This window comes from Malania oleifera, chromosome 1 (assembly GCF_029873635.1).
Source record: "Malania oleifera isolate guangnan ecotype guangnan chromosome 1, ASM2987363v1, whole genome shotgun sequence".
NCBI lineage: Eukaryota > Viridiplantae > Streptophyta > Magnoliopsida > Santalales > Ximeniaceae > Malania > Malania oleifera.
The window spans coordinates 148,367,239-148,391,939 of NC_080417.1; the positions used below are offsets into that span (position 1 = coordinate 148,367,239).

The following is a 24,701-nucleotide window of genomic DNA, read 5'->3' on the forward strand; positions in this document are numbered from 1 at the left end:
CTATATATATGTATATCTCATTTCATCACATTCCCAATATAAAATAGTTATTTCATATTCCTCATACCACACAAATTTAGTCTGATAATCATAATATAATAATCACAGGGAAAATATCCGTATTCTCAATTTCACATACTTTAATTAACCAGTTTATTTCTCAAAAATATATGTTATAATTTATTCTCCTTACCTACTTACTGAGAGAGTACCTGCGAAGATCCTAAACCCACATCAGCGGTGTTTCGTAGCTCAAAACCCTGAAATCATATTTTCCCAGTTCAATCAACTCAACCCAGAATAATGATCAAATTCACATGTTCCAAGGCCCATATACTCCAATAACTAGTTAAACTGTAAAACAACTGATAATTAATCTCCCTTACCTCAACCTTGGAGTGGTGCCTATGGTGCCTAGAATGCCTAAATCAAAATTTTGCTCTGACTAACTTGCTTAGGGTTGCTCCCAAGATCCTGTGGTGACATCTGATCGTCAAATCAGACTAAAATCAGAGACAAATTGAAGAGATAAAGGGAAGGGTTCTGCTGCCGCGAGAGAGAGAGAGAGAGAGAGAGAGAGAGAGAGAGAGAGAGAGAGAGAGAGAGAGAGAGAGAGAGAGAGAGAGAGAGAGAGAGAGAGAGAGAGATTTGATTTTACAAAATAAAATGAGCTATAGGTTCCCTTTTAATTCAACACTGCCAAGCAAAACCGTCGACGGTTTTCTTGTGGACTTCAAAACCGTTGACGGTTTGGTCTTTAACCAAACCATTTTAACTGTTTTACCCATTTACCCAGCTGTTGTAACACTTAACCGTCAACGGTTTTTCTGAGCGCCATGAGACCATCGACGGTTTGGTCTACACCAAACCAAAAGACCTCTTTTCTTTATTTTCCTTATTATTTAAATTTTTTGGGTCTCTACACCTTCTCAAATCTTAAATTCACTCTCTCGCTCTTTTTGTTTCTCTCTCTGTCTCTCTCTCTCTCTCTCACACAATTTCTCTACTATTTCTTGACCAAATTGAAGAACGGACATCATTCTCGGGTCCCAACTTTGCTCTCCAAAGATTTGATCAGGAAGATTTCATCATCCGCACATTGTAGGCACCACTCCAGGACTAGTGTAAGTGGACTAGATTATGTCAGGGTTTATTTTAAATATATTTTTGATTTAAATTGAGTATGTTAATTCAATTATTTCCATATGCCTAGGTTTTGGGATTATTTTGGAATTAAATTAAATTGCGGAGATTTGATCATGTTTGGGTATTCAAATATATTTGGGATTAAATTTTAAAATGGGGAGTTGATCATTACCCGCATTTTAATCAAATTTACTGAGTATGCATTTTAAAAATTCTGCAGGCAATTTGTGAAATTATAATAATCAAACAAATAATGTGACATGAGTTTATTTAATTTTGTTGTCTAATTGAGCAAATCGAAATTTTACGGTGTTATATTTGATATGAAATATTGATGAGATTTATGACAAATTGTACGATAGAAAATGATGAGATTATTATTATATGGTGTGATAGTGATCACGTGGCTTATTGGATATATTGATGAGATATTATTACAAATTACATGTTGAGAAAATGATGAGACAACTATATTGTGTTGTTGCATAAATTGCAATTATATGTTTTAAGAGTCCTGATGGGCCGGATGTGTGGTGGATGCTCGGTACCGTAGCTACAGATGAGTATTAGTGCAGCCACACTGTTGTGAAAGTGTTGGTGGTGGATAGTGGATTTGGCCTGAGAAGGGTAGTACACACCTGTTTCCGGACCAGGATGTGAAGCAAATCGCACTTACAGATGGGATACCTTTGATTTAGTTTTGGACGGCCAACCAAGGTTAAGTCCAATCTTTGGACTGCACAACCCAATCATAGGGGTTAAACATGACATGCATTGGACGAAAGGAGTCTTGTGTACATATTGGGTATTTATGTGATGATGACCTTGATAGGTGTGACGACCCGAATAATAATGGGATTTAAATAATAAAGAGGAAAGGAAATGGAAATAGTAACAAAAGGAGGAAATCGACTTCGTCGACGAAGGCAAGATTCATCAACGAGAAAATACCGAGAAAGGTTTTGAAGTAAGTCTGAATTTCGTCGACGAGGAGTGGGTTTCGTCGACGAAATTATTGAAAGACTCGTCGACAAGATGACGTGACTCGTCGACGAATCCAGTCCTATAAATATCAAAAACCTGGATTAAACATCAAAAATTTATAAAAAATCTCACTCTCCCTCTCTTCCTACGGTTTCTCTCTCTTCTCTCTTTGATTCCGGCTCCGTCCCTCGCCGAATCGACAATCTGAAGCCACCACGATGCTCCTGGAGAAGTTCTCTACATATCTGCCGGAGCAGATCCTTGGTGGAACTCTGTTGAAATTCATCCCTGAGTTGAGATAAGGTTTTTTATGCCGAATTTGGTCTTACGATAGTTATAGGAAATGATATACATGTGAAAATACTGAAGTTTAGTTCTGGAAGTTTTCATTTTCAGGGAATTGATCAGGAAACCCTAAGGGTGTTAGACTAGGATATTTTAGGGGGTTTCTCAGTAGCCAGGTAAGGGAATAAACTAAAGCAGTTATTTTTCACGCAAATTACTATTATTTATGAGCAAATTGATTTTCTAAAAAATATGTACGATATTTGAATATTATGGAATAAGTGCATATTTGGGAAAATACTGCTGTCTATAGTAATTACGATTTTAAATTGGAACGTATGATTTAATTCAGCATTGTGTGGCATGAGTATTATTTTCATGAAATGTATTATGTTACGGCAATTTTACGAATAAGCATGTTTTCAAGAATTACGTAATAATGCGATATATGATGATTTTGAAATACATGATAATTAATTTATTTTCAGAATGATGTATATAAAATGTTCGGCACGAGGCCGTAATTATGAAATGTTTGGCACGAGGCTGTAATTAAGAAATGCTCGGCACGAGGCCGTATATATGAAATGTTCGACACAAGGCTGTATATATGAAATGTTTGGCACGAGGCTGTAATTATGAAATGTTCAGCACGAGGCCATGATTATGAAATGTTCGGCGTGAGGCTGTATTTATGAAATTATGAAAGATGCTATAATATCATGTATTATATGTTATCAGATCCCAGATGTTAGTTTAGTTCAGTTTCAAGAGCTCAGTACCGTAGCTATATAGATCAGATATCTATGTTCAGACTTGTGCTATCCACCCCACGAGGGGGTGGGAGATGGATAGTCGATGTGGCTTTCAGTGTAGAGTTGTAGACGTCCAACTGACAGTCCGGACCAGGGTGTGGCGGGCCCATCGTACTTACAGACATTTTTGACTCGGTAGTGGTTGGCCAGCCATTATTAGGTCCCGCCTTCGGGCTGCACAACCCGTCATGGGGGGTAATACATGACATGCACAACCCGTCATGGGGGGTAATACATGACATCAGTTAGCTATTCATCTTGGGTTTGTTTTCAGTATTATTAAATATAACAGACAATTTATGAATGATATAAGTTACTAGAAAAATATGAAAGTATATAATGATTCAGTATGTTATGACGAATGTTTACAAATGTATGAAACGTATTGTATATGTATAACTGCATTATATATTCATGTTGCCACACAGCTGTATTTAGTTTATTTTCCCTTACTAAGAAGTGTCTCACCCCCCGAACTTAAATAATTTTTTTCAGGAGACCCTGAAAGACTGGCGGGTCGTGGCCGCCGTTGAGTTTGTCGAGTTAGTCCGTTATGAGGGTAAGTCTTGTACTAGAATCAGTAGATTTTTTTTGTATGATCCTAGAGTTATTTTGATATTTTGGTGGTTGTATATAAATACAGTATTTGGTGATGCAGTAAACTCTAGTATTATGTAATTAATGGTTTGATGGATGTAAATTATTTTTACTACTGCTTAGGTTTTCGCTGTTTTATGTCAAGCTATTCCCCGCTACCCACGAGTTCGGGTTGATATTTTTATTATTTATGTTTATTATGTGATAAGTTAAGCAGGTCGTTACAATAGGCATAAATTGTGTTTTGAAGGAAATTATGTGTAAGAACCCGAACCGTGATAAGTGGGTTTAAATATTTAAAGAGAGGGGCATTTTGGTAAAAGAGCAGGCCTCGTCGACGAAGTCTTCGTCCTTCTCATCGATGAAATTCAGAGAATCGTTGACGAGGAAAAGCTGAGGAGTTTCGGGAAATCGGGAATATCAGGATTTGTCGACGAATCCATCGTCTCGTCGACGAGAAGACAATAGGGCCTTGTCTACGAGGACACCATTTCATCGACAAATTTTCCCGGGTCAAAGGTTCTATAAATAGAAATTTCATTTTCTTAATCATTAAGAAACATCAAATATCTTTCTCTCTCTCTCTAGAACTCTCCCTACACTTCCTCTCTCTAGAATTCTTCGTCGATCATTGCTAGAATCATGAATCTGAAGTTACCACAAGGATCATGGAAGGATTCTCTACAAGTTCTACGGATTGGAATCCTGTTTTGGAGATTTTTGGGTTTCAGCGTAAAATCGAGGTAAGGCTCGGTTTTCAATTCTGATCCTGTAGTTTTGTAGGAAACAATCTTGTGAGTATATTTTGTACTGTGATTTGTAGGTTTTGGAACTCGGTTAGCTGTTTAGGGGCCTTAGAGTTCGGGATTGCTATTCGAGGAAAAGGTAAGGGGAACTGTGTTTATATTGGTTATTTTTGAAATCGGATTCGGTGGAACTGTGGTTCACGGTCCTGTGTGCGTTTTGGCTACTCATTTTGGGGGGGTCTAACGGGGAAAACTATGGGTTTTTCATTATTACAGTTTTGGGAAAAAGGGGGCAATGGGCTGCATCCCTGGTTTTGTTGAAAACCGAACGTATATGTTGATTTATACTGTGTTATTGGGATGGTCGTGCCTTGACTTGTTCAAATTGTATTTGTTTAGAAAACCATGATTTAGATTACCAAATGGGTGTGGTGTGTTTGGTTATATGAGCATGCATGTGTGTGCGACTGTTGAAATGCTACTAGGAACGGGGTTTCGAATTGTTCTAGGTACTGAGAGTATTCGGCTCTATATCCGAGGGCGTGTGTTTATCGCCAACCACGTAGGCAAGAGTGTCCGGCTCTATATCCGAGGGCGTGAGCCTATACTTGCAGATCAGGCCGAAGGGTGTGGATCCACTAGTTAGCGCCGATACGATGCCATGGGAGTCGGTGACTAGCCATGTGTCGGTTGCATTGTGTTTCGTAGGTTGGCTACGGGCCAACGTCGGATTGTCAACGACCGATTTCGGGCCAAAGGGTGTGACGACACCAGGATTACTGATCATGTGTATGTGTGCGTGTATGCACTATGTAAACTAGTACTGGACTGCATTTAACTGCGTGTATGTTGCATCATGATAACACTCAAATGCCTATTGGATGCGTGTAACTACAATTACATAAGTATTTATGGTAAAGTAGAATTCTCCACCTGAGGGCTTGCTGAGGAAGGCGAGTGCCCTGGTAATTTTCTTTTGGTACCTGAGCAAAGGAAAGCTACTTGTATGGACGGGTAAGTTTCCCTATTCAGGGAGACTTTACCTGGATACATAACCCGAGGGTTTACTGAGTAAGGTGAGTGCTTTGGTATTATCATTAGAGTAGAGGGAAGTTACTTGTATGGGCGGGTAATCTTCCTTATTCTCGGGAATTATCAGTAAAAGCAACTATGATTGTGTGTATAATATCATATGACAGTTAGATTATTAGTGATGTGATTTCTCAACTTCTATGTTATTGATTATCAGAAAATTACTTTTGGTATGTATTAAACTCTTTGTCATACACTGTTTATAGTTTTTTCTTCCTTACTAAGAGGTGTCTCACTCCGTCGAATACTTATTCTTTTCAGGTCCTTCAGGTGATCGAGCTTAGAAAGCTCTGTGACAGGGTTTAGTTGTGAGTAGATAAAAGAACAAGTTTATATACTGTTTTTATGTTAAAATTTTCCTAGTTATGTAATATGGAGGATTTGGTATACTCTTTTATGGGTTTGTTTATATATGTATATAGAACTCTGATATTTCGTTTGGAGTTGTTTAATTAGTTCTACTGCGTGAATGGTATCAGAGACACCAGATTGGTCTCATAACACCCTGGGCCCCATATGGCGGGTACGAGGCGTTACACCTTGTGTTTTTGGTTGTATATTATGAACTGTAAAATATGTTTAGTGTGATTTTATATAGAGAGGAGAAAATAACAACATATTCAAGTAGGTCTTTTTGAGTAATTTGGTAACTTCAATTGTGATGTGTGCTTGTCCGCATGTAGCTGCCTAAGTTTGATGAATCGTGCTTCTTGTTCCTTCAATAAGATTACAAGTCTCAAGAGAAAAAATAGGTCATCGGCGCAACATGCCTTCCCTTTTTGGGCCAAAAAGTGCATAATATTAACAAATCAACTGATAACAATACAAAGAAGGTGGACTTCTAATTTTTAAAAGTTTCATAAGACCCTTCCGAGCGTCGTGAACTCATTTAAATGAGCATGTGGTGTTGCTAGCTAGGGCTCAAAATATCACGTCTTAATTTGTAATCTTTTTCAAGATGTCAAAAAGGTGAAATAATTATTCATTTTTACTTTTTTTTTCCTAATTAGTTAAGTTGACTGAGGTTTTGAGATGAGATATGGATTATATCTTCTTTTGTTCTTGAAGCCCAATGGCCCTCCTAATGATTTTTTATTTTTTCTTTTTCTTTTTCCGGTTGCTGAAGGCTGGACATCCTAAACATTTTCTTTTGGCCATGCAAGAAAAATCATTACAGATAAGAACAGTCAAGGTCGTTTTAGTAAAAGTAATCATATATTTTTTTCACAAATTCACATTATAAGAAAAAAAAAAATTTGGGGAAAAAAAAAAAACTTCTAAAAATCATGCGACCTCAACTTCAAATCAATCTGACCAACTATTAAGCCATGCCAGATCAAATGTAAAGCATGATCATGACTCCACCTAACTCTTAAAAATAGCATACTTTATTCCCCAATCTAGTTAGAAAATAGTATTCAAAAATCTTAATAGGTCAAACTACAAAGAGCTTCCACCACTGCAAATATTTTCACAAGGGTAGCATTCAGATGCACCCAAGGCGCAACAGAGGCATTTGGAGCATGTTAAGACTACCATATCCAACCTTGGCTCCCTATCCACACGCGTAACAAGAATGAAATTTTGTGACAAGCACTCACTAGTTTTTTAGAAGACCGATAAATTGTGAAACGAAGTTCCTATTATTCAAGAACAGCACTCGTATGTAACAGTATAATATACACTAATACACCGCCAAATTGACTTAAAAGCTCAAAGGATATGGGTATAAGACAACAAAACAGACAGTATATACCCTGTCATGTAGAAAATGCATTACAATTATTGTTACTGATCCTAATACTCTTTTCACGTCATTGCCTTGCAAATTAGGCAATGCGTATGAAAGCCATGTTCATCCATCCAAAAGACGGAATCATATCATTCTCTTTCCCCGCTTTATTGAACGTCCAGATAAACAGAAATCTTGTTTGCTGGTGAAGATAGAAGCCCACCCTACGATTATCTGTAATGCACATAGAAGCTAACTGATGCCGTATGGAACATTCCAATAAAAATGCATGTAGATGGGGTGGGAACTGGGAAGGCTGCTGCTCCAAAATTCCTTTCACTTATTATCATTTATCAGGCTCCGGATAACATATGGAAGAATGCCTCCGTGATCAAAATATGCCAACTCAACCTGCATATGCAATACAATGAAGTCATGACATTCATTCAAAAACAAAGAAATCATCTCAGAAAATGAATGCAAGATGGACAAAATTAACTGAAGCTCTCGTAAGTTGCATCTTAATACATCCCCTGCTCTCCGCCCTCCCCCCCGCCCCAAAAACCCCGCGTGGACACATGGCAAGATAAGTACCTCGGTGTCAAAGCGGACTGTGCATGTAAAAGATTTTCCACTGTTGGTTCTGACAGTAAAATCTTGGCCAGGCTTTATCTCACAGACTTTACTTGGAAGGTCTATTGTGTAGCGCTCGTGACCTGTCAAACCCAATGTGTCTGCATCCTCACCAGGCTTGAAACAAAGAGGAATGATGCCCATTCCAACCAGATTACTACGGTGAATTCTCTCAATGCTCTTGGCAATCACTGCTTTCACTCCCTGATTTTTAGTAGAAAAATAGTAAGCGACAATACCATCTGCATAACAGACCCAATAAAACAGATTAGGTAGAACAAAAAATTATCTAACCAGTAGCATTGGGCCTTTGGCCGCCCAATCACGAGAACTGCCACTTCCATACTCTGCTCCAGCCAAGACAATAGTATCCTGCCCAGCAGCCTTGTACCTCTGCAAATTGGATAGCCCTCAGTACTCAATAAAAAATTTCATGACACAATGGTGGTGTACTGCAATCAGCATATTCAGTTACAAAAATTCATGTCAAAAAGAAACCCTAGGAATTCCTCCACACACCCCTCCCACCCTGCACTAGGAGCGGTAAGTTCTTAAAAGAAAAAAGATAAACAGCAAAGAAAATAAGAAAGAAAAATGAGAAACAAAATGCCGGACTACAAACAAGAATGCACACGTTTCAAAAATTACAAATACTATTCAACTAGTTCCAAGAGACAAACAAAACCACGAATGCATATACATCTCAACTTTTCAAGATGCAGTGACTTTGTATAGGCTCAACAGGATTTCAAATGATAAAAAACCAACAACAAAAAAACTAAGCCTTAAGTCCCAATAGGAGGGATCGGCTAACAGTATTTCAAATGACAGCAAATCAAAACTCCCCCACCTCAACCCACAAGAAACAGTTTTTCATCCCATTTCAATGGTAAAGAGTTGCCTCCACATGAATTATATCAACTGACCCTGACCAATTTCTGTAATAGACATAGCAATTCAAGTCTCGAAAAAATAAAAAAAAAAAATTGAGAAGATTCCCTTCCCCACATACAACAACAAAACCAAGCCTTAGTCCCACTAAGTGGGGTCGGCTAATATGAATCCTTTTCCGCCAATTTATGCGATCATGGACCATTTCCCCACTTGCAAAAAAAAAATTCCACTTGCTCTCAGTCAAGAATCCAGTTCATCTTCATGTCGTATCGAAGATGAAGCAAGCCACCTGATAAATAAATTATGAAAGTTCACCGATTTTGTTCATTATTTGGTCATTAATAACCAATGCCATTGTGCACAATAATTGCTAAAATATCAACAAATTCTTTGATATCAAAACAACATCAGTGGAACATTTAAGATTTTAGGTATACCATTTCAGAGATATCATGTAAATTAGTTATTAGATCAAACAAAAAACTGAAAGGAAGGTGGTCCAAGAATGAACATATGAACATATTTTCTATACATGCACTCAAGACATAAAATAATGCTATTCAAGATTGGGACCAAATGGCAGCAAGAATTAAACCTAATGGAACATACCATTGCAGCATCAAACACATAAAGCTTTTCTCCTGTTGGGATGTGAATTGTCTTTGGGCCCACTTCTCCATTCAACAGCTTGTTGACAATGCGAATATTGGCAAAGGTGCCCCTTGCCATCACTTCATCGTTGCCCCGACGGCTACCATAAGAATTGAAGTCCTTGGGACCTACCCCGCGTTCACGGAGATATTTTGCAGCCGGGCTGTCTTTGTGGATGCTCCCTGCTGGAGAAATATGATCAGTGGTAATGCTATCACCAAAGCTGAGCAAGCAGTAGGCATCCTTCACCCCATGAGGTCCTGGAGGGTTCATCGTCATGTCCTTAAAATATGGAGGCTCATGAATGTACGTAGACTTTGGGTCCCAAGAGTAAAGACTGCCAGCTGGGACTGGGAGCTGGTTCCACATGGGATTACCCTTTGAGATAGCCTCATAAGTTCTCTTAAACATATCAGGCAAAACACTCGATTGAACAGCCTACAAATGAAAAAATAAATAAATAAGTAAAAAACACCAGTAACTAGACAATGCTAGTTCTAAGAAGAGACCCTCATAATATCTCTAAGCTTTGAGTAACCTGCCTCAGCAATTTCTTCATTGCTTGGCCAGATATCCTTGAAATACACGTTCTTACCATCCTCTCCAGTTCCAATTGGCTCCTTTTCAAAGTCTATGTCAACCTGGGAAGCAGAATTTTGAAAAAGATTTAACAGTTACCAGTAAATACTTCCGCATCAAGATGCATTTTGAAATATCTCAAACAACTGAGTACCCAAGGAGTATGAGTACCCAATATGGATATGATACAGATACTGCAATCATCTAGAAGTATCCGTGTTTCACATGTGTGACATGTCACGTCACAAGAGCAGAAGGTACAAGTAATAAATCAGGCTTCACAGGAGCCATGTCATAAGGTCATGAGGCACTAAGAAAAGCTTGAAGCATAATTTGAAAAACAAATAAAAAAGACTATCCATTTACTTGAGGCTTATTGCATCTCACTACATCCCAAGAATCTGCATAAAGCCAGATTGGTAGACTTTGCTGTATTGACATATCTTAAGTGTGAGATGGCCCCTTTTTGAATGAACTTCTGTTTTCAAGTAGAAGTTAAGTATAGCATGTCTGGTAAACAGCTTTTCCAACTTCTACAAGCTAGCTTTCAAACTTTTTAGTGAATTTTCAAAAAGTTACAGTCTGGAGCTTTTAAAAGCTAAAAGCTTAGCTTTTTGCCATAAATAATTCATTTTTCTGTTCTATGGGTGTCTTTGGGGGCATTTTTTTTTTTTTTAAATATTACAAAATATTACGTCTCCTAAAATGACATCCATTTTGATCATTTTGGACATTTTAGGCTTTGTGAAACATTCAAGATCAACTTTTCTTTTTAAAAGCTCCTTTTTGGCGCACAAACTAAGCCTTAGCCTTCAAACACAGTTGGGCGCTAGGCTGTGTTGCTCATCAAGTGCCCCAGTTGCTGATAACATGGGAGGCGCATTTATAAACCAATTTGAAAGGCCCACAAGGCCACATCAACTCTCCAAGTGGAATCTGCCATTGATCCTTTTTAGAATTGTACTATAACAAGATGCTACACTAAAACAAGAAAATGCAAGCAACTTCAACATGTTATATTTCCCTACATGAAATTTATTCCTTTTTTGCACTTAAAATAAAATGCCTTCTAAGATCAATAAGTGAAATTTCCATAGAGGCAGAATGATAAACAAAAATATTGCCAGCACCATTTGTTACATACCGTGCCAGCAAGTGCATACGCAACAACCAATGGAGGTGAAGCAAGATAGTTAGCTCTAGTCAGTGGATGAACACGACCTTCAAAATTTCGATTTCCAGACAGCACAGCAGCAGCAATAATGTCTGCAAAAGAATAAACCAGAAGCATAAAATTTTCCCCTTTTTTTGGGATGCCTTGGATATGGAGATCGACAGAATAGTTACAAGAACATGGAAGTTGCAGAAGGCTTAAATTTCTTAAGTAACAAATTAGCTAAACATGCTTGGACAAGATGGGAAAGAAAAAAAAGAACATAAAATATTCAAGTATTTAACATATCTAGCTATATGGAAAGGAATTTGAGCAACAAAAAGAAGCTAAATATGCTTGGAATAGATGAACAGAAAATATTGAGGTATTTAACACATCTAGCCACATGGAAACTTATGGTTCCAGGTTTCCCCCAAAATTTCAGAGAAAAAGTAGCATTTTCTTGGTGTATACAAACGTTTGACATGATTTGAACTTTTAATCAACATATTTCACTTGTTTTTCTCAAAGAAATGCTGTGAAACCATCTCAAACTGAAGCTTCTTTCTGAGCATCTCAATACTGCTCTAATGAGAAAACCTCCATATTTCTCCTACTAAAGGAAATTTTCAAGAACGCATATTTTGTTTTTTATTTTTTATTTATATATATATATATATTTGTTAGATCTTATTATCATGAATTCTTACCAAATTCACCTAGGCCAAGGAATAGGTCTGATCAATATAGAAGGGGGAGGGCTAATAGGTTAGCATAAGAAACTAAGATTGAATTAGCAACTTGGGATATAGCGACTCTTCCGAAAAAAGTATGGAAATAGTAGAAATAATGATTAGAAGGAAAATTAACTTAATCTACCTTCAAGAAACGAAATGGGTAGGAGAGAAAGTTAGAGAAATTGAAAAATCAGGATTTAAACTTTGGTACATCGGAAAAGAGAAACATAAAAACAGGATGGAAATTAATTTAGATAAAGACCTAAAAGAGAATGTAGTTGATGTTAAAAGAATAGGGGATAGGATCATTAAAATCAAGGTAGCTCTAGGCCTTGAAATAGTGAACATCATTAGTGCTATGCTCCCCAAATAGGCTTAGCAGAAAATTTTAAAAGATAATTTTGGGAATGGATAGTATTTTACAAGGGATACTAACATCGGAAAAGACATTCATAGGAGCTGAATTGAATGGACACAGTGGAAAGAATAATATAGGCTATGAGAGGATACATGGAGGCCATGGATATGGAGATAAAAATGAGGTCAATGATACAATCTTAGAATTTGCCATGTCTTATGATTTGGTTATATTAAATACTTGTTTTATTAAAAGAGAAGAACTCTTAAAACTTTCAAGAATGGGCATAATAAAAGCCAAATAAATTTCTTCATAACTAGGAACGGCGATCGTCTATCTAGTAAGGATTGTAAAGTTATCCCAAGTGAAAGTTTGGCTACACAACATAGAGTCCTAGTATTAGATATACATATTAAAAAATAAAAGAAAATAGTAACATAAATGAACACAAAGGATTAGATGGTGGAGCTTGAAGGGAGATAATATAGTAAAATTCAAAGATACAACGATTAAAGAGTGTGATTGGATTGTAGGGATAAGGTAGATGCAAATACTATTCAAAATAAAATGGCTAATTCTATCATAAGGATAGCAAAAGAGGTTTAGGTGAGACCAAAGGAAGATACTCGAGTAGTAAAGAAAGTTGGTGGTGGGATCAAAAAGTATAAAAAATCGTTAAGACAAAAAGAATTTGGTATAAAATATGTCAAAATTGTTGAAATATAGAAAATCTGAAAAATATAAAGAGGTGAAAAAAAAAAAAACTATAAGTGAAGCTAGATAGAGCTTATGATAATATACTAAATACAAAGAAAAACACATTTGTAAACTTGCTAGAGCCATAAAGAAAATGCAAAGATTTAGGTGATCTAAAATGTAAAAAGAGCAAGAATGATAATGTCTTAACTAGAGAAAAAGACATAAAAGAGAGGTGGCGAAGATACTTGATAAGTCGTTTAATGAAAATTAAAATGAAAGATTGAACTTGAAAGTGGCAAATGAGGATAAAACTAAAAATACGAAATTTATTCACAAAATTAAAGCTCTTGAAATTAAGATGACATTATAAAAGATGAAAAGCAGGAAATCTATAGGACCAGATAAAATACCAATTGAAGTTCGGAAATGTTTAAGGGATTAAGGAAATATTTGGTTAACTAATCTATTCAACATTATTATAAAAACCAAGAAAATGCCAAAAGAATGGAGAAAAAATACATTAGTACCTTTATACAAAAACAAAGATGATATTCAAAACTGTAATAACTATTGTGGAATTAAGATTATGAGTCATACGATGAAATTATGAGAAAGGATAATTGAACATAGAATAAGACTAAAACTGAGAATTTCATAAAATCAATTTGGTTTTATGCCTGAGTGATCAACAACAGAAGCTATTTATCTTTTAAGAAACTTAATAAAAAACTTTAAGGAAAAGAAAAGAGACTTGCATATAGTTTTTGTTGACCTAGAGAAAGCTTATGATAGATTACTTGGGGAAGTTCTTTGGTAGGTCTTAGAAAAGAAGTGGATTTGCAGTAGACATACTGAGGTCATTAAGGATATGCATAATAAAGTACTAACTAGCGTTAGGACTATAGGGGAGGAATTTAGAGATTTTCCAATCACAATAGGTGTACACCAAGGTTCTACTTTGAGTTCTTATCTTTTTACTTTAGTGATTGATGAACTTACTCGGAATATTCAAAATAAGATCCCTTGGTATATGTTTGTAGATGATATCGTGTGGATTGATAATAGTAGGAGTAGAGTGGAATCTAAGCTAGAATTTTGGAGAGCCACTTAAGAGTCTAAAGGATTTAGGATAAGTAGGAATAAGGCAAAATATATGAAATGTAATATCATAATGTAAGGAGTAGTAATGGAGAAGAGATTAAACTTGATAATCAAGATATTAATAACACTAATAAATTTAGATATCTTGGATATATTATGCAAGCAGAAAGGGAAATTGAAGAAGACATAGTACATAGAATTAAAATAGGTTGGGTAAAATGGTGGAGTGCGTCAGGTGTGTCATGTGATCGTAGAATACCCTTAAAATTAAAAGAAAGGTTGTATAAAACAGCTATAAGGCCGACTATGCTTATGGTTCAAAATGTTGGGCAACTAAGAAACATGTACAAAAAGTAAAAGTTATTGAAATGCGAATGTTATGGTGGATGAGTGATATAGCATTAAAAGATAAAGTAAAAAAAGAGCATATACGCAATAATTTAGGGATAGCACCGATCAAAGACAAGATAAGGGAGGGGCAGCTTAGATGGTTTGGGCACTTGAAACGCAAGCCTAGTAGAGCACCTGTGAGGAAGAGCAAGTTAAGTGTTGTTACTAGCATGAAAAAGGGTAAGGGTAAGCTTAAAATAATTTGGAATGAGGCAGTAAGGAAGGATTTAATAGCCCTTAATCTAATAGAAGAAAAAGCTCTTGGTCGGGTGAACTGGTGGAAAAGGATTCATGTAGCCAACCACATCTAGTGGGACTAAAGGCTTGTTGTTGTTGTTGTTTATATATATATATTTGAAAGAACAAGATAAATCCATTAAGTGAGGAGAAAAATACAAAAAAAGGATCAGAGATCCTCACACAACAAAAGAAAGCAACAACAACAAACTACAACAGAGAGAAAAGCAAAGGACTAAGCTAAAAGGGCTGACCAATCACATTGAATATTAGGGCAGGCCATACTGCCAAAAAAACCCAGTAATAAATGCCCACAATGATGCCAAAAAAAAAAAACACAACCCTGTCCGAAATAAGATCTATTGATGAAGCATGATCATGTAAAACCAATCACTCCTCTCCAACCAAATCACACTGCTGCAAGCAACACAACACACTGTGACAAAACCTTACTGCCTTCTATTTTCCACAGAAGGAAAAATCAGTCAACAAGACTTCCTTCGAAGATTGAGGAAAAATCCAATGATCTCCCAACAAATAAAAATGCTTACTTCGTAAAAACTGAGCCACACAGCAATGAGGAAATCAATGCACATGATCCTCACTATTGGCATAACATATAACACACATGTAAGGGGAAAGGGTGATGTACTGCGTACGAACCTGCAAAAAATTGTTGGTGTTAACTCTATGATAAATGGCAATCCACACAAAAGCCTTTCACTTGAAGGAGTTTTAGTTTTTCGCAGATGATTAGTGATAGCAAACGAATGGTGCATATGATTTAGATGAAACTCAAATTATTTACATGAAAAAACACCAAAATTATCCAAACGCCAGAGTCTGATATTCCTAACACAAGAATATTGAGAAGGATCCAAGCAAAACTAGAAGAGAAGAAAGCCCCTTAGTCTCCCGATCATTAAGATCTTCAGAAATTTAAAATCTCAAGAAACCTCAAATGTCATTAATAACAAGAAAAAAAGAAATAAGTGCATCAGGATGCAAAGCAAGACAAAAAATATATATATAAGGCAACTAAAAACACAATTTTCCTATCTTGGGACCCTTCCAAAATCAAACTCTACAACCATCTCCACTTTATACTTTGATGCAAGGAAAAAGAAAGGAGATACCTGCAAACTCCCTGCGCTTTTAGCATCCCACACAGTGTCCTATAGACCAAATTTACTTTTGATATCCCTATTCTGTAGAGAATTTGTTTCCACAATTCCACCATAACCACTTGCCAGCAAAGCATTGCTCTTAGACCTCAACTTATGAATACCCAATCCCCCAATGTACCAACTCATAAGATGATCCTCTCCCCCTTGCCATAAGTCATGATCCGCGCTAGCGGACTAGCAACCTCTCCCCCCCCCCCCCCCCCCCCCTTCCCCCAAAAAAAAAAAAGGAAAGTGTTAAACAAGGATAAAAAAAGAAGAGAGAGACAGCTAGATTAAAGTAATGCAACTTCCCAATAAATAAATAAATAACCCCCACACACACACAAAATGTTTAGAGACCTTAGCTGCCACTGGATCCCAAAAAGCCCTGGGACTGAGGATTCTCATCTAAAGGAATTCCTAAATAAGTCAAAGGCCAGTGAAGAATACCCAAGGTCTTAAATTTCGATTCCAACTTAAATTTCAAAGCTCCAAAAGGATGGAAATTTTGACGGAAATTTCAATTTCGATTTGAAAAAATAACGAAAATAAATAGTAAAGCATGGACTTCTTTGTGGAACTTTAGAAATGGTTAATAGACATAATAATGTAAGTTTTAGGACTAATATATTACAAGTTAAATACACTTATGTTGTGTATGAGGTGAAAAAGTTGTAATATAGTATGTTTTTATGCGTATCAAACATATATGTAAGAAAATATGCATTAAACGTATTCAGTTAATAAAAATGAAATTCATAAATCATTTAAATATTATTTACTACAAAAATAATGATAATTTAGACATAAATGGTTAAATAAAATGTTGCTTTTAGTTTCTTTTTTCATATAATTTCAAAAACACTTTAATAATATTTTATTTCGATAAAAACAAATAAAATAAATTAACAGAGAAATTTCACCTCACTCCTAAACTTCTCATCTGAATTTGAGATTTTGATAAATTTTGGATGATTTGTTGAGATTTTGACATAAATTAAGCAAGACGGAAATCGTCTGCCATTTAGATTTCGAGGGTGACAGAAATCGAAAATTTCGACGGAAATTTCGACAATTTCATCGAAATTTAAGACCATGAGAATACCGCAACCTACAAGAGCAGCAGTCCTAGAAGTCACCTCCGTGCTCAGATTAATTGTAGCTAGATCACATTTAGCTAAATTTTAAGACCAAAGACTAACTCAAAAACTTGTAAAACAGTGAGAATATTACCAAACAATTTCACATCATCAGGCAAGAACAAAATGGAAACATTAGCAAACTGCAACTGAGAAACAACGACATCATCCCTACCAACAGCAACACTTGCCTCTATCAATGGTCCTATCAATCATCCTACTCAACATATCAGCACTAAGATAAAAAGAAAGGGAGACAAAAGGATCCCCTTGCCTCACACCCCTAAAAGGGGAAAAAAAACCAAGTATTAAGCTGTTCAATGATAATCACATTAAATGAGGCAGAAGAAAGACGACTTCCATCACAACTTAGATTCAAGCCCCTTCCAGTCAAAGACCTCATCCAAAAAAAAAACCAACCCTATCATAGACTTTCTCAAAGTCCAACTTAAAGATTCAACTCCTCTTCTTACTCCTCCAAACATCCTGCAAAACCTCATTGACCAACAAAAGCTGTATAAAAACTAGAAATGGTTTCTCCATTGCCACCTTCATCCTGTCATCCAATACCTTTGCAATGATCTAATAAATATTTATTATCAAACCAATAGTACAGAAATCACTAACCCTCATGGATCGGTTTTACATTGAAACTGTTAAGCAATCACTTAAAAGCTTAAGCTGTTAAGTTGTATGCCAACCATGCCTATCACGCCTTAACACTCCCCCCCCCCCCCTCCTTCCAGCCAAGAGCTTGGTCGCACTTGGAGAGAGAAACAAACAATAAATAACATTACAGGGAATAAGATAAACCAACACAAGAAAAACGAGCAACAAGGCTACAACCCACGACCTCCCGACCCGACAACCTCAGCTTTGATACCATGTTACACAACCACTTTACGTAAAAGCTTAAAAATTGTTAGGTTGTGGGCCAAAAATGTATATCAGGCTTTAACAGAAGCTAAAGTAACAAAGGTCGAGTTCATACTTTTGGGAATATCACCCTATTGGCATGCTCATGAAACACCCTCCTTCATCAAATCATCCATGCCACCCCCCAACTGTAAAAAAGGCTAAAGCTAAAACTATCTGACCAGTTTTCCATGCCCATACTAAATACTGCTCACTTAACCTCATCCTCCATAAAAGGATTCTCCAACGAAGCAGACATCTCACTAGAAATGAACACCAATCCAATCCCTCAATCACAGGAGGGCAAATGTTATCCTCCTTAAAAAGATTCCTAAAGAACCTAGTTATCTCCTCAACAAAAACACTTTGGTCCCTAACAACAACACAAAACAAAAACCATAAAAAAGCCCTTCCAAAATCAAAGACTCATGCATAGTGAGTAGGCCCATACACTAAAGAAACCTACCACTAACATTTCCAGTGAAATTCAAAAGGAAACTGAGTGCGTACTAGACTCGGGAAACTATTCACCCAAGTGACACACTCACTTCCCAAGCCACAACTTGACCCCCAGAGACACTTGAAGAGTCCTTAAAGCGCACATTCCAAATGCCCCAAGAAATACACATCTATCGGCTAATTGAAGTTCTGTTTCCTATAACAAACCACACCAGGAGAAACATGTACAATAATCTCTCAAACCGCCCTACACTTATTCCCATCCCCAAGACACCTCAAATTCAACTATGAATCCTCATTAGAAACTATAAACTACCCCATTCCCCTGGTCTTATTATTGCCGCCAAAATTAATGGATGAATTCAACCTTTTCAATTCCCTTTCAACCTTTCTTCTTCCCCCCCCCCCCCCCCTCTCTTTTTTTCCCCTATCATTAGACCAAGACGAGACCTTCACCCTGACCACTTACACATTAACTAATTCAAACCTTAAACCATCAATGAGTTATTGAGGATCTCAATTGTTCCTCTCACCCTCTAGTGGATAGACGCAGCTTCCCTCCATCCACTAATTCTCTACGTCAACAAATGAATCAAAAGTATTAACCTGCAGATGAATAAGCAGAAAGCCTTCTCCTAAACCAGAGTTAGCACAGAAACTCCAAAGAAAAACAGAAGCAAGTACAGAAGCCTTACAAAGTGATACGTTGTGGAGAGTAGTTGTTGTGGAGACGTTATGGGTGGCAACTAATTTCTCACCAGAATCTGAGGTCATTGTTGAATTCTCATCATTCTTCAAGTGGCAAACACCAAACCTGAGCAAATCCATGAGAAGCACGCTGACATCCCCGAAGGTCATCATCTCCCCCTTTATGACACAAAATTCTCCATACCTAAATCAATGCTCATACTCCCTCTAGCTAACTTGAAACTGAGAATTATCTAGCATTTTTTAAAGTTGATGATTGGGCAAACCTTCAGTTTCCTAAAAAAAAGCTTTCCAAACCTTTTTCATCATCATCCAACCCTAGAATTTCAGTGACTTAGTTCTGTACCTTAAAAACCCAGCATTGATCATAAAGAAGAAAAAAAAAACTGATTTAATCTGAATAAATGGCATCATTTCCCCTCTGGAGACGGTAACGATTTTCATACATGCAACATCTCATGATAATATGGCTGATCCTTCTGTATTTCTTGGAACAAGCCATTGAACCCCATATAACCATCAGATTTTGCTCATGTGTTGTTATAATAATGACTTTTCATCAATACAGTGTTGTAATTATAATGCAAATTCAAACATGCTTTAACCTTGCAGGCTATAATCATAAACTAAAATTTTCATATGAAAAAAAGTTACATTCTTCAACATTTGATATCATTGCTATTTGAAACATTTGTGTTTCACAATACCACTAGTTTGATTGCCTATGAGGGGGAAGAATACTGAAGTATTGATGTTGGAATTCATTTCATAAAGATGAGATATATAAGTTCTTTGGGAATTCTTAAGATAGACCAATGCCTACAACTTTGAAAGAAAACTGGGTAACTTAAAAGCATGTTTACACAATGAACATGGCTGATATAAAAATCCAAAAATAGATGAGAAATAGATGGCCAAGCCAAACACAGCCCAAGGACTACAACATAAGTTAAAACAACTAAGTTTCAATTTACTATAATGAGCAGAAAACCGAAAAGAACACAAGGATAAGATTGATGGAATTGATGAACCATGATTTTACAAAACAAATGGCTGTAAACATATGGATGCACAGAGATTGTTACAGCCAAAAGGAACTCCTGTACATCGCCATAAGAACTCATGTAGGCTAACCCAGTTAACTGGGATAAAGCTTTGTCTAAAACTTGAAATAAGTTTACAATGGTGATCAAATTTAGTTAAAATGAGTTAAAAATGGTCTTAACTTCAACTCAGAGTAAACCGCGCCTATCAGTGAAAAGAGACATTCTGTAAGTCGATTCCCCAATTGATTGATTATTGCACTTTTATTTTATGATGGTTATTATGAACAATAACAATTGAATTCTGCAAGTACAAAAGACTCCTACATCATCTTACAAAAGTTATTCATAAACACAAAATAGGTGTTAAGAAACTAGAACATTAAATTTTTTTTGAAATGACATGCAATTTTCAAATGTTTTTATTACTTAGCAAAAGAATAAGATAATGCTACCATTTCCTGAAATTGCAGAAGCAACTGATTCATCAAGATCTCCTGAGTTCCCAATACAAGTTGTGCAGCCATAGCCAACAATTTGAAAACCCTGCTGGTTCAAGTACTTCTGCAAGCCACTAGAGAAACACAACAAGAACAACATTAAACTATTTACTAGAACCACAGTAGATAATCAAAACAAAACAAAACAATACAATAAATAAACAAATAAATAAATAAGGAGCATTTACAAAAATCAAAATTGTGTACCTCTGAAGCAGATATTTTGTAACAACTCCAGAACCTGGAGCAAGACTTGTTTTAATCCATGGTTTCACCTGGTCAATAACAATGTCATATGTGGGTTAAAGAAGCACCCAAAGACCAATCTCTCAATCCAGGGTAACTTTATGAGTAGAAACATTTTTACCCGATCAACAAAATACTGCATTTCAATTAAATATTCACCACCATAGTTTGGGCAGAGCACTGCACTTGTAATGCAAAAACTTACCTCCAAACCCAATTCACAGGCTTTTTTTGCCACAAGACCAGCCCCGAGCATGACAGTGGGGTTAGATGTGTTCGTACAACTAGTTATAGCTGCTATGACAACACTACCATGCTTAAGTTCAGCAGGTTGTCCATGAAATGAAAATTTTACAAGTTTGTTCTGTTCCTCCTTTGGTACAGCAAAACCCTGCGTGAAATTGATGGATTAAACTATGGCCCAAATCGCAGATCAATCCAAAAATTTATCCACCTGAAATGAAAACTGAATTTAAAGTCCAATTATCTACCCATTGGGCTCGTTGTATTATCATCTATTATATTAGACTTATACAAACTGGAAGTAATTACAACCTTCACCATGATTATCCATCAAGAAAAAACAAATACTTTGCTCAATTCATGCTTTAAAAATCAAGCAAGTCAAATAAGATACGAAAAAACATCACAAACCCTACAAAACCAAGCAACAAATTTTTATCAAGTCAACAGTAAAGATTTTTGGCATCTCACTTTGAACCCAACTTTGTTATTAAGGCATGAATGCCAATCAGCCTTCATATCTTTCAAAAGAACTCGGTCATGAGGCCTGTAAGATTAACAAAATAAAAAAATACACCATAAAAAATAAACTACAATGCATTACAATGTCAAATATGTAGAACAGAAAATACACCTCTTTGGTCCTGAAACACATGGTTCAACATCTGCTAGGTCCAACTGCAAATAGGACGTGTATACTCTTTCTTGTTGAGGCTGGATCATGAAAATAGTTCCAACCCGAAAAATAAGAATGCCAACTTAAAGGAATTATGAAATTAGAAGAAAGTAAAAGCAAAAGTTTATACCTCGTTGTAGTCAACAAACATTTTGTTTGCACGCAAATATCCTTCTATCATAGCAACCTAACATCAGGAAAAAAATGCCATGCAAACAAATAAAAATATCAACTAATAATCTAAATGTAATGCACTCGTGTACCCTAAAAAGGCCAAAGAGAAGAATAAAAAACAACTCACAGTCTCATCACTTCTTCCAGTTAACTTAAGATATTGTAACGTAACATGGTCTACAGGGAAGAAGCCCATGGTTGCTCCATATTCAGGAGACATATTCGCAATAGTGGCCCTATCAGCCAATGACAATTTACTCATACCCTCACCTATATGCAAATACAAAATGAATTAAAGCCAAGTTTATATTTGAATGAGGCATAGTATCTGAAAATTCTAATACCCCAGTTCTATTAAAACACAGGAATTACCATAGAACTCAACAAACTTGCCAACAACACCATGCTTCCTCAACATTTGGGTCACAGTTAAAACCAAGTCGGTTGCTGTGACACCATTTCGCAATTTCCCTGATAGCTTGAATCCAACAACACCAGGCAAAACCATGCTCATGGGCTGTAAAAATTTCCAAAAAAATCCAGCATTAGAGGCAAAGCAACCCACTATACAAGCATGCCTACCTAAGCATATATTTTTGGACTTGGGTAAATACAGCTGAATATCCTTATATTGAATGAGAGAAAAATAAAATGTTGACTGGGTCAAGGAAAAAGAGGTCTAAGACTGCCCCTTCAATACATGAAAAGCTAAGGGAGCATTACTAAAATGATTTTTGGAACGTGAGTCTGAAACCTAAGCAAAAATAAACAAGACTAAAATGAAGCAATATGTATTTGTACATTCTGGTGTCTGTGCCTTGTGTGCACATACACAAAGTCCCTATATGCCTGGCCATTTCTCAAATAAAAAAAGCAATGAATAATTCCAGGGTGCACCACATAGTTGATGTCTTAAAGATACATACATAATGTTGCGCTTTAAAACATTTCAGGAATTTGTTATAAATAGATGCATCATCAAACTCTTTTTGCAACCAGTTATGTATGCATGCATTCATCATAGAACAAGGCAGTGACATCACTGACATGCAACACCAAGTGATGAGTTTTTACTGTTCAATAATTTATAGATAGTTTCTCAGAAAAACATAGGCAGGGAAAAAATCAATAGTCAGCACATTTTACCTGTCCAAGCATTGCTGCTTCTGCTTCAATCCCTCCAACTCCCCAGCCAGCAACACCTAACCCATCAACCATGGTTGTATGGGAATCAGTACCAACCACGCTATCAGGGTAAAGAATGCCATTGGTGTTAAAAACAACACGTCCAAGGTACTCCAAATTAACCTAAAAATTCAAGAGAGATTATTCCAAGTCAAGGATGAGTAGCGTGCCTTTGAGGAGTGGGGAGTGGGTGGGCAAAGGCAGTGGGGAGGGACAAGCATAAAGTTCATAAGCAAGATGATGTTGTCTAAAAAGCTTGTGAGGCCACCTTTAGATAGGCTCAAGGCAAGAAAGACCTTCTATCCAAGGCATGCCTCCATCATCATCCTAAGAATTCTATTTGGTCGCAAATCCTCGCCTTTCAAATTTGACTCTCTGATGGAGGAAGGATTTTAAAGGATGTGAAGTGCCAAACTTCCTTACCTGGTGGACAATCCCAGAACCAGGAGGAACAACAAGCATGTTATGGAAAGCAGTTGATCCCCATTTAAGAAAAGCAAATCTCTCATTGTTCCTCTGAAATTCAAGGTCCATATTTGCTTGTACTGCATTTTCAGATCTTGCAACATCAACCTGAACTGAATGATCGATGACGAGGTCTACTGGAACCTGGATGCAATTATCTTATCTTAAAAGACACATGACATAAAATCAAGAGAAGTGGAAAATAGCAATCTAAATTTGGGTCAGAAATAAAATCCAACCATGCAATTTTACTAAAAAAACACATCACAGTTCTAGTATGTATCAGCTAGGGATCAGGCGAAGGTGAGGTAAACAAATATGGCTGAATAAGTTTAGGACGAAACACAGTAGTAAATATTTAATGTGCCACAAAAGCAAGGATCACCATTAATCAGGAATAAAAAAAAATGCTGTTCATCCAAAATATAAGGCTCCCATTCCTGCTCTCATGCTCTTAAGAGTCTTCTTGACAAAGACCAACTGCAATACAGAATGTGACTGGACATTCTGTTGAGAAAACTCCTTGAAAACGAGGAAGAAAGGAAGTTCACATGAAAATAATGATAAAAATAACAGTACGACAATCTACCAAAGGGTTGATCTTGTTAGAATCACTGCCAAGCTTGTTCATAGCATCCCGCATACAAGCAAGGTCAACAACAGCTGGAACACCAGTAAAATCCTGCCCAACAAAACAAAAGCTTTGGAAATTAAAAAGAAAGTTTGTAAATTGAAATTAAAATATTTTCTGAATTCATTATATAAACCTGCAAGAGAACACGAGCAGGCTTGAATGGGATTTCAACTTGCTTCGACGAAGTATTTTCCCAATCAACAATCTTCTCAACATCTTCCTTGGTAACTTGGAAGCTGTCACAATTGCGTATAGCAGACTCCAAAAGTATCCTGATAGAGTAAGGCAACTTGTCTGTAACATACGAGAAAATAAAAAA

At 36.5% G+C, this 24,701-nt stretch overlaps 1 protein-coding gene across 2 annotated transcripts in view; it reads right to left on the bottom strand.

Annotated features, from left to right (window-relative positions):
* Positions 1–7,289: 7,289 nt before the first annotated feature.
* The window catches only part of LOC131164985 (putative aconitate hydratase, cytoplasmic), a 31,983-nt gene continuing 14,571 nt past the window's right edge, over positions 7,290–24,701 (bottom strand). Inside the window, exons 3-20 of one of the 2 annotated variants that reach the window (XM_058122566.1) lie at positions 24,516–24,676; positions 24,338–24,430; positions 23,707–23,892; positions 23,245–23,406; positions 22,471–22,615; positions 22,226–22,368; positions 22,055–22,111; positions 21,883–21,962; positions 21,720–21,795; positions 21,211–21,396; positions 20,967–21,034; positions 20,715–20,833; positions 11,299–11,420; positions 10,118–10,216; positions 9,534–10,013; positions 8,325–8,423; positions 7,992–8,234; positions 7,290–7,808 (exon numbers count right to left, since the gene is read on the bottom strand). In XM_058122566.1, coding sequence (XP_057978549.1) covers positions 7,734–7,808; positions 7,992–8,234; positions 8,325–8,423; positions 9,534–10,013; positions 10,118–10,216; positions 11,299–11,420; positions 20,715–20,833; positions 20,967–21,034; positions 21,211–21,396; positions 21,720–21,795; positions 21,883–21,962; positions 22,055–22,111; positions 22,226–22,368; positions 22,471–22,615; positions 23,245–23,406; positions 23,707–23,892; positions 24,338–24,430; positions 24,516–24,676 — 2,594 coding nt within the window. In that variant the 3' untranslated portion in view covers positions 7,290–7,733. The remainder of the gene's footprint in view (positions 7,809–7,991; positions 8,235–8,324; positions 8,424–9,533; positions 10,014–10,117; positions 10,217–11,298; positions 11,421–20,714; positions 20,834–20,966; positions 21,035–21,210; positions 21,397–21,719; positions 21,796–21,882; positions 21,963–22,054; positions 22,112–22,225; positions 22,369–22,470; positions 22,616–23,244; positions 23,407–23,706; positions 23,893–24,337; positions 24,431–24,515; positions 24,677–24,701) is intronic. The other variant, XM_058122574.1, reaches the window with a different exon arrangement.